General features: G+C 41.9%; 1 protein-coding gene across 3 annotated transcripts in view; it reads left to right on the forward strand.

Annotated features, from left to right (window-relative positions):
* Positions 1-3,436, forward strand: part of mideas.S (mitotic deacetylase associated SANT domain protein S homeolog) — a 56,331-nt gene extending 52,895 nt beyond the window's left edge. For all 3 annotated transcript variants that reach the window (XM_041575285.1, XM_018232252.2, XM_018232254.2), the window contains exon 13: positions 1,561-3,436. In XM_041575285.1, coding sequence (XP_041431219.1) covers positions 1,561-1,960 — 400 coding nt within the window. In that variant the 3' untranslated portion in view covers positions 1,961-3,436. The remainder of the gene's footprint in view (positions 1-1,560) is intronic.
* Positions 3,437-10,767: the final 7,331 nt, after the last annotated feature.

Raw genomic sequence — 10,767 nt, forward strand, 5'->3', positions numbered from 1 at the left:
CTTCTAATATCCTCATATTTTGCAACTGGGGGTACTTTATTTATTATAATACACACATTTCATGTGTCATGTGACACAAATGACACCACTACCCACTGTTTATAACTGATGACATCAGTACTCACCGTTTATAAGGATATGTATGTGTGTGTGTGTATATATATATATATATATATATATATATATATATATATATATATATATATATATATATATATATATATATATATATATATATATATATAGATGGTCATGGCTTTTGCGTATTATATGAGGATAAAAAACAGGGTTTCATAATAATGAGGGTGACTGCCTGTCATACAGGTGAATGTGACAATTACCCTGAACCTATTGAGAACAAAATCCAAGTTCACCAAGACAATGTTTGTTGATCGTTGTGACTCGTTGCCTAGAAACCACATATTTTACATTCACAAAAATGGTAAGAAGAAATAGAATTAAAGGAGAATTAAACCCTAATCTTAAAAAAATCCTACCCTAGATAGACCCCCTCCATCCTCCCCCAGCCTAAGTGTTACCCCAGGCAAATGCCCCTAACTTTTGCTTACCCCCTCGGTGCAGATTTAGGCATTGGAGTTCACGGGCGCCATCTTCAGCCGCTTCGTAATGAGACTGGCGCTTCTGCAAGAGTTTTGGCGCATGCGCAGTTGTCGCGAAACAGAAAATTGCTCCAAATGCGCATGCGCTGCCATACCGGTTTCATTCTGAAGAGAAGAAGATGGCGCCCGTAAACTCCGATGCCCGAATCTGCACCGAGGGGTAAGTAAAACGTTAGGGGCATTTGCCCGGGGTAACACTTGGGGAGGAGAAGGGATGGGGGTTGGTACAAATTATTATTTTACGAAATAATAATTGCTTCCACTAGGTTTTTAGACAAGGGATAGGCAGTGTGCAAGGGGAGAAAGAGATCACCATAAGTTATAAATGGTATGTGTATAATGATGTAGGAGCACACTGTTTATTATATCATTTCCAGTTTGGTCTCGTAGAGAAATGACCAAACTCAGTGTATAATAAATCAAGAAACAAAATTTTATATTTAAAAAAACGCTAATTTTTTTTTTCAGCAATAAATAAGTTGCTGAAGTTGCTTCAGCTCATCTTCCTTTCTGTTCCTACTACCTTCAAACAACATAGCGTAGACCAGTGATCCCCAACCAGTAGCTCGTGAGTAACATGTTGTTCTCCAACCCCTTGGATGTTGCTCCCAGTGGCCTCAAAGCAGGAGCTTATTTTTCAATTCCAGGCTTGGAGGCGAGTTTTAATTGCATAAAAACGAAGTATACTGCCAACAGAGTCTCTTGTAGGCTGCCAGTCCACATAGGGGTTACCAAATGGCCAATCACAGCCCTTATTTGGCACCCCAAGAACATTTTTCATGCTAGTGCTGCTCCCCAACTCCTTTTACTTCTGAATGTTGCTCACAGGTTCAAAAGGTTGGGGATCCCTGGCGTAGACATTGCTTTTGTTTTGTTTTTTTTTGTTCCCGATTGTCTAAAATGTGCAGTTTACCAAGGTACCATATTTATGTTCTTACAGGGTATTCCTCAAAGTGAAAAGCCGCAGCGCCCATATGAAGAGCCACGCTGAACAAGAGAAAAAAGCCGCAGCGCAAAGGCAGAATGAAGCTGCAGCGCAAAGGCAGAATGAAGCTGCGGCACAAAGGCAGAATGAAGCTGCGGCGCAAAGGCAGAATGAAGCTGCGGCGCAAAGGCAGAATGAAGCTGCGGCGCAAAGGCAGAATGGAGCTGCGGCGCAAAGGCAGAATGGAGCTGCGGCACAAAGGCAGAATGGAGCTGCGGCACAAAGGCAGAATGGAGCTGCGGCTGCCCAGGCTGCATTACAAGCAAGAATACGGTATAAGGAAAGCAGTGACAGCGAGAGCAGTGACAGTAGCAGCAGCGAGAGTTGCGACAGTTCCTATGATGGGGAAATCTAATGATGTGGATGTGAGGAGGTGCTCCCCAGAGGCTGGCTCCTCTGTATACTCTCCTTCATTATTTCCTACTTACTGTATTGCACAGCAGAGCTTTGGCCTTGACTCAGCACAATGAGCTACTGTAATATCTGCACAGATCAAATATCCAGCCAAGTATAAGAAAACCTGGGACTTTTTTATGCATACGTATTTATTAAGGAAACGCTCTTCAGATCCACTGTGTATTTTGGGGTGTAGAATACTATTTTTAGTCTATGCCTGTATTGGTGTATTGGTTGCCACACCTTGAACAAAACCCAGTGTTCATCAATAGTGGATAATTCACATAATCCACTATTTGGGATTCGACCGAATGCTTGGTGAAAGCTTCGGTTGAATACTGAACAGAATCCTAATTTGCATATGTAAATTAGGGGTAGGAAAGGAAAAAGTGGAAAAAATTCTTCTTTTGTGACGAAAAGTCCCTACCCACCTCTAATTTACATATGTGGATGCGGTTTGGCCAGGCACAAGAATTAGGCCGACTCCTGGATTCGGTGCATCCCTATCAATAACATAATTCGCTGGTTTGTACTTTATCGCAGGTGTTTTTTTCCTCTAAACCAAAAATCTATTTTCGATTTTACACCATCCACCAAGTTGGCGTTACGTTTCACCTTTCTCCTCTGGCAATGCTGCTACAGTGTGGCCGACGGCAAACGAGCTGTGTTTTGGTTTTCCATAAAGGCAACTGCAGTGGCCATAAATAGAGACTATGAAATTGTATATACAATATCTATTTTATGTTTTGTAAAAAAAAAAAATATATATATCGTATATAAATATATATATATAATTTTTTTTGTATTCTTGGGAGACAATCTGTTAATAAAAAGGGTTGGTGTAGGTGTCCAAACACCACCAGAGGCTCCGGGGCTTTCTGACAGTTGCAGTGCAATGTGTTGGTGTGGCCTCTAGAAGCCGGTGGCCATTGATAACTGGTAATTGATAAACTGCCTTACGTTCTTGATCTGTGTCACAGTCCGCCGAAATTTGCTGTTATTAACTGCAAGGGCAGACGTGCAGAAATCACAGTATTCTAACATTTTTCAGTTATATTTCTTGGTAGCGTTCACAAGCAATACAGAATGGATTCGGTGTATATGCCAATGACAAACAATCAGCAGCTCTGTTTCATCGTTCTTATTTTAATCGCTTGGAGGCTTCATCGACTTCTCCGAGCTTCCCCCCCATGCAAAATTCTGTGTTTTTTTATTTAAGTGAGACGTTTGTGCTGCAACCAAACACAATGAGGTGAGGGTGCAGAGCAGCATGTTGGAGTCCAGAGCTGTATACTGTGTGCTGCTTAAATACATTTGTTATATTCTGAATTATTTTTTTATTATGGCCACAATAAAAAGTCTGTAATTATCGCAATTTCTGTAGTCGTTGGAATAAACGGGATGCAGAAGGATTTGTAATAAAAAGCATACAATTGACAACCGGAGTCTTTTATTCCTCAGCCAAATGTATGACCGGAGTCTCTTATTCCTCCGCCAAATGCAGGGCCGGATTTACATAGTGGGCGCTCCTAGGCCCACTGCCGTTTGTCGCCCCTGTCCCCTCCCCTTTTTTCGTACAGATTTTCATCATCTGGACCAATGTGGGGTGGTTGGGCAGAATGCCGCCCCCCTAAAATCCTGCCACCCTAGACCCGGGCCTAAGTGGCCTTTCCACAAATCCAGGCCTGGCCAAATGTATGACCGGAGTCTCTTATTCCTCAGCCATATGTATGACCGGAGTCTCTTATTTCTCAGCCAAGTGTATGACCGGAGTCTTATTCCTCAGCCAAATTTATGACCGGAGTCTCTTATTCCTCAGCCAAGTGTATGACCAGAGTCTCTTATTCCTCAGCCAAGTGTATGAGCAGAGTCTCTTATTCCTCAGCCAAGTGTATGACCGGAGTCTCTTATTCTTCAACCAAGTGTATGACCGGAGTCTCTTATTGCTCAGCCAAGTGTATGACCGGAGTCTCTTATTCCTCAGCCAAATGTATGACCGGAGTCTCTTATTCCTCAGCCATATGTATGACCGGAGTCTCTTATTCCTCAGCCAAGTGTATGACCAGAGTCTCTTATTCCTCAGCCAAGTGTATGACCGGAGTCTCTTATTCCTCAGCCAAGTGTATGACCGGAGTCTCTTATTCCTCTGCCCAGGATATGACCGGAGTCTTATTCCTCAGCCCAGAGTATGACCGGAGTCTCTTATTCCTCAGCCCAGGGTAGCTACATTTTTATCGTAAAGTCCTGGATGGAAAAAGAAATGACAGAAGGTTGGTGGCTTTCAATTGATACAATTACCCACCAAAGCCAGACAAAGCTAGGTGGAGGCATCACAAGACTGTGGTTGGTTAGTTTTGTTCAATCAAAATTTGCTTTAAAATAACTCTGTGGATGGTACAAATGTGACAGATGTGTGTATTTTATAGGGTGAAAGTTTTAACATTGGTTTAGGATCCTATCGTTTCTTTTGTCCTCACCTGCTAGCACTATCCCATTCAAGTGCCCAGGTATTGGTTAACATCACAGGAAGTTTATGCGGCAGTCATTTTTGCCAGGTCTAGATTGAACTACCATTATTGAAGGGCATGTAAAGGCAAAATAATAAAATACCATTTTTACTTTCTTTAATGAAAAAGAAACCTTTCTCCAATATACTTTAATTAAAAAATGTGCACCGGTTTTATAAGAAACCTGACTGTATGCAGTGAAATTCTCCCTTCATTTACTGCTGTGGATAGGAATTGTCAGACGGTCCCTAACTGCTCTGCAGGGAAACAATCATACTTATGAACAGCAGGGGGAGCCCCCGCCTTACTTCCCAGCCATGCAGAACTCAAGCAGCTTTGTTTGTTTCCCTGTCGGCAGTCGGCGACTGTGTAGAGATTTGTATTGGATTTTATTTTTGCCTTTACATCCCCTTTACTGTTTCCAACTCCAGCTGAAGGGACAAAGATCATGGAGCCAGATTTAAACAGATAAACTGGGATTTTATTTGGAGGATTATTTTGCTGCAGCCACTGGTTCTGCAGAGTTGGAGAAAGTTTGTATTAAACAATACAAAAACTATAAAATCCACATTAGATTACATGACAATACAGGACCCAGTGCAGTCTGTATATTCTGATTATTAATCAGTCTTGCTGTATCGACTTCTGGCAGATATTATTTGACTTGTGCTGTTTTGATCATTTATGACGATCCCTAAGCAGCCCAGACCACACTGAGCATGTGCACAGTCTTGGTCTTGCAAAGATGTATAAGAAAGTTACAAGATGGTGACCCCCCTGTGGCCAACTTTGAAAGCATAAATCATTTGTTTGATTAGGCTTGTGGTGCAGTAAGTTCATGTTTATATTTAGTATACAAAATACAGCATTTCTAGCCTTATTCTATTTTAGACTTTACTTCCTGTGCAAACATTGCTTGTCAGAGTTTTGTCCCTGTATACAGAAAACCCCTATCCCCCCAAAAAAGTGTATGTGTGCTATTGTTTGTATAAAAATGTGTGTTTGTGTAATTTACAGACAGGGAGGAGGGCTGCTAGCCACAAAAGGGGCTACAACAGATGTTATTTTCTATTGGTTCTCCCAATTGTATGGGGTGGGGAATGAAGAAGATCAGCTTTAAAAAGGCAGACTCATGCTCCCCTTAAATGTAAGAAAGCCCCAAGTGAGTGTTATGAAATAACCTCAGGGGCTCAAACTAGGAAATAAAATGGGCATCTAGAACTACACAGGTGTTTTGAATCCGTTCCGACACGATGCAGGGAAGTGCAGGCGTCATGTCGGATGTGCCGAATCGAAGTTAAGTAATCAGAATGTCGGACGTTGTTGCAGCGTGCATTTGACACGACGTCGGATGAAGAAGCAACATGCAGCGTTCACATGCAACAGTTGTGTCGTGTCAGATGCATGATGCGACAACTTCCGACATTCCTATTACTTACTGAGATTCGGTGCATTCCTCATGTTGCGTCAGAACGGAAGGTATCGGATTCAAAATGCCTGTGTAATTCTACCCTAAAACAGCAGCTTGGGTTAGGGCTGGGCTGGGCTGGGCTACGTAATTTCTACGTGATGGACTGGGTTAAGGCACAGGGTTCTTGAAAAGGACTGCAGGAAAATAAGAAGATAATGGAGGCAATATCCCTCTGAGCCCCTACAAGAGTTTTTTGCAACTCAAATGAAAGGTTCTGCAGAGTTCTGTGCTTGAGCCAAGAAAGAAACCATAAAACAAATCATTTTACTTTTTCATTTATTAATTGAGGGAAATTGCTCAAAGTTATATATTTGTGTGAGGCAAAACAGTGGCGTAACTAGATATTACAGGGCCCCACAGCAAATAATTTTTCAGGCCCCCAAAATGTCTACAGGTTGACTTATATAAAATACACACATCTGCCAGTGTTTACTGCAATTGTATATGAATTAGGGCCTCATGGGGCCCCCTGCAGCCGCAGGGTCTGCTTCCTCTGTAGTTGCACCCCTGAGGCAAAAATATATGAACCTCTAAAATTCTCAGTTCATTTGAAGGGGAAATTAAGGGCAGGGCAACTAATCTCCCTGAAAACCTAAATCCCCGGTGGGATGGCACTCGGAGCACTTTGTTTTCCAAAGTCGCCCAAAGTTTCCTCGTGAGGCAACTTCAGGCGACTTCGGAAAATGAAGCGATCCAAGTGACATCCCGCCATTGATTTAGACTGGCGGGAAGGCTGTTCTGGGAGATTAGTCACCCGAAGAAGAGGAGATTTGTCACCGAGGCGACTAATCTCCCCGAATCTTGGCGTGTGTCTCTGCCCTAAGAGTCATGTGTCTCAATTAAAGGGACAATAGGCCAGAAGGTCCTGCCTTAAAGAAGAGATATCTAGGTTGTCAAAACAAAGGTTCATGGAAGCGAGTCATCACTCAACAAAGGAAATTTCTGAGGACCAAAAGCATTTAGTGAACCTTACCAAAAGTTGCAATACTTTTCTAAAGAGTTTGGACTCCACCGGTTCATTGTCAGGCAGATTGTATACAGATGGAGGCAATTCGGCACCTTTGTTACCTCCCCCAGGAGTGGTCGACCAACAAAGATCACACCAAAAGAAAGGTGTGTAAACATTGTGGGAGATCTCAAAGAACCCCAGAGGGGCAATTGTGTGCATTTGTGAGTCTGCCTTTAGGAAAACAATAAACAACAATGGCGTGCATGGCGGGGTTGCATGCAGAACACTACGATCCAAACAGAATATTGATACACAGCACGAGGATAAGTCAGAATTCAAAAAATAACTTCAGCAAGAGAAGCTTATCCCATCTGTGAAACACGATGGTGGCAGGATAATGGTTTGGGAATGCTTTGCTGCCTCTGGATTAGGACAGACTGTTCTCATTGATGGAACTATGAATTCTGAGTTGTACCAGCAAATTTAGCAGGAAAGTGTCAGGGTACTGTAACAATATCTGATGGTCTAGTGCAGGGCTCCCCAATAGCCGGGCCACAGACATACCTGAACTGGGCCTCCAAGCCTGCAATTGACGCAGGCACGCTGAATTTGATGTGAACGCACCAAAATTTGACGATGTCGGACCTGGATTTGATGCTGGTGCGTCCGAATATGACGCGGTGATCAGTTGACACCATGCTTTACACCGGTCCCTGGGGCAAAAAGGGTTGGAGGCCGCTGGTCTAGTGGGACTGATGCCTGCCGCCCTCCTCGCGGGGATGTCCATGTTCTTCTTCATTGGCAGATGTGCCCTTTTATTTGGAGTGCAGCGTCTGACATCATTGTGTTTGGCACAAAATTCTAATATTTTAAACCGTGCCTTGTCCATTTTCTTCCTTGCCCAACATAAGTCTATTTCTGATAGTTTCTATTCTTTGACCTTTGCCACTCCCTGACCTCTGCTAATTGGTTGCCTGTACCAACCTTTGCCTTGACTTTGTTACTGATTGGTTGTTACCCGGCCTGTCCCACGACTACATATATTCTTTCCCCGTCCTTCCTGTCACATGTTACGGTTCCCTTGTCTGCCCAGAACTCTCACCTTTGTTCTCTCACTTTAAGACCTGGCGGCATCCAAGTATCGGAGGGCTCCTCCCGAAGTGAAAGCTTAGGCGTTAATTCTGGGATACCAAACATGACCGGTACTTTCCGTGTAAGAAATGGACTAAAATTCCTCCAAGCAGTTGTGCAGGTCTGATCAACAGTCACTAAATACGTTGAGCTGCAATTATTGTTTCCCAATAAAAAAAAAAATAAGCCAATTTATATGATTTGTATAAGTGGGTTCTTATATTGGCAAACTGCGGAAATATGTTGTAGGTACTTTTAGATCATAGCTGCCCATCAAATGAAAATTAAATATCTACTGATTGATAGATATTCATCTATCTAATGGGAACATTTAAATCTGATGGCACTGTATTTCTTGTCAAAACAATTCAAATTAGAAATTATTTGGATTAAAAAATATATGTACTAACAGATGCTGCATATTTTCTTGGTAGCGAGGTGCCCGTACCCTGTGTGTTCAATTTAAAATCTAAACTGAGATCGTAAGATATTTTATATTTTACTATAAGGGGCACATTTACTAAGCTCGAGTGAAGGATTCGAAGTAAAAAAAAACGTCGAATTTGGAAGGTTTTTTGTGGGCACTTTGACCATCGAATAGGCTACTTAGACCTTCAATTCGAACTAAAAATCGTTCGACTATTCGACCATTTGGAATCGAAGGATTTAAAAGTTCAATCAAACAATTTTTCCTTCGATCGTAGGATTCGATATTCGAATTCGTAGGATTTTACCTCGAGGGTCGAATTCAAGGGTTTATTAACCCCCGATATTCGACCCTTAGTAAATGTGCCCCTGTGTGTTCAAGTTAAAGTCTAAACTGAGATCATAAGATATTTAATATTTTTTGTAAATGTCTCGTCTTGCTTGAATGCTTTCCTTTATTTCCTACTTGGATACGGCAGTTTATATTCGATAATCCGTCTCTATAAACTGCTGCTGAGTATCGGGGTCTTTCCCATAATGCTCCGATGCTTCTTTCTAATAAAGTTTGTATACGGCAAGGACTTTTCGGCAGCATTGTCCTAAATGAAGCCTTTTTTAGAAGTGTGGGTGGAGAACATCTGAAAAAATGTTTTCATTGTATTTTATAGTCCGTTATTATTTTCTGTAAAAATGAAAAAAAAAAAAAAAGTTGCATTTTTGTACAGAAGAGCCTGGAAATGCTGGAGAAAGAAACTGCAGAGATCCCTCATCCTTTATACCTTGGTGAGTAGCACAAGTCTATTCTATTGGTTTTCTCAGTCCCACCTCAGAGTGCAGAATACCCCCTTGTACAAACGAGTGCAGTAGTTCAGGCTTATGCTGAACATACTTTTTAGCTGCTGTTTTGCTTTACAAATGGTTTACGTCGTTATGTAAACTTGTGTCCCCCCTATTGAATGTGTTTAGAGACAGTTTTCAGCTGACAGAGTAAAATGACAAACCCATCATTGTGTATTTGTGGAAAAGCCGTTCTTGTACTTTAAAGAACAAATTACATTTTCTATTGAATTGAATTGTTTTTACTTGTCATAGCCTTTTTTTCCTCAGCAGAATGTTGCTTTATGTTAATATGTGTATTTATTTTGATTAAAGGGATCGTGTCATGGAAAAACATGTTTTTTTTTCAAAACACATCAGTTAATAGTGCTGCTCCAGCAGAATTCTGCACTGAAATCCATTTCTCAAAAGAGCAAACAGATTTTTTTATATTCAATTTTGAAATCTGACATGGGGCTAGACATTTTGTCAATTTCCCAGCTGCCCCTGGTCATGTGACTTGTGCCTGCACTTTAGGAGAGAAATGCTTTCTGGCAGGCTGCTGTTTTTCCTTCTCAATGTAACTAAATGTGTCTCAGTGGGACCTGGATTTTACTATTGAGCGTTGTTCTTAGATCTACCAGGCAGCTGTTATCTTGTGTTAGGGAGCTGCTATCTGGTTACCTTCCCTTTGTTCTTTTGTTTGGCTGCTGGGGGGGGAGGGGGTGATATCACTCTAACTTGCAGTACAGCAGTAAAGAGTGACTGAAGTTTATCAGAGCACAAGTCACATGACTTGGGGCAGCTGGGAAATTGACAATATGTCTAGCCCCATGTCAGATTTCAAAATTGAATATAAAAAAATCTGTTTGCTCTTTTGAGAAATGGATTTCAGTGCAGAATTCTGCTGGAGTAGCACTAATAACTGAGGTGTTTTGAATTTTTTTTTTTCCCATGACAGTATCCCTTTAAAGAGCAGAACTATCAGGCTCGGCAAGCAACGGACAGCCACTTGGAAGCAGTACTGAGGGAAAACGCACTTTGAGGCAGAGACTGACTCAACCAGTTTGCCAAGAGAATTTACCAGCAGTATCATCATAGTGACAGACTTGTGTGTTTGTTCTCCACTCACAACAGCTTTAGGGCGTCACAACGGACATTCCAAGTCTTAGAGATAATACACTGGATCACTTGTGCTAATAACAGACTGTACCTTAGTAGGAAGGAACATGTTCTGCAGAAAACTGACACTGTTGCTGCTGTTGAGACACGAGTGGATCCAGTTTTCTGTACAAAACAGTCTTCTGGAGGAATGTGAATCGTCCACATTGTGTGTCTTTTCTTTAGCCTAAACCTGAAACCCAGGCAACACCGAGGAGAAAGAAGCAGCTCAGTTATACACAACTCAATATCCCCTTTTAGTGCTTGGGAAGTGCTTTGTAGGGATTTGCGGGCCGGACTGATAC

The sequence above is a fragment of the Xenopus laevis genome, chromosome 8S (assembly GCF_017654675.1).
Source record: "Xenopus laevis strain J_2021 chromosome 8S, Xenopus_laevis_v10.1, whole genome shotgun sequence".
Lineage (NCBI taxonomy): Eukaryota > Metazoa > Chordata > Amphibia > Anura > Pipidae > Xenopus > Xenopus laevis.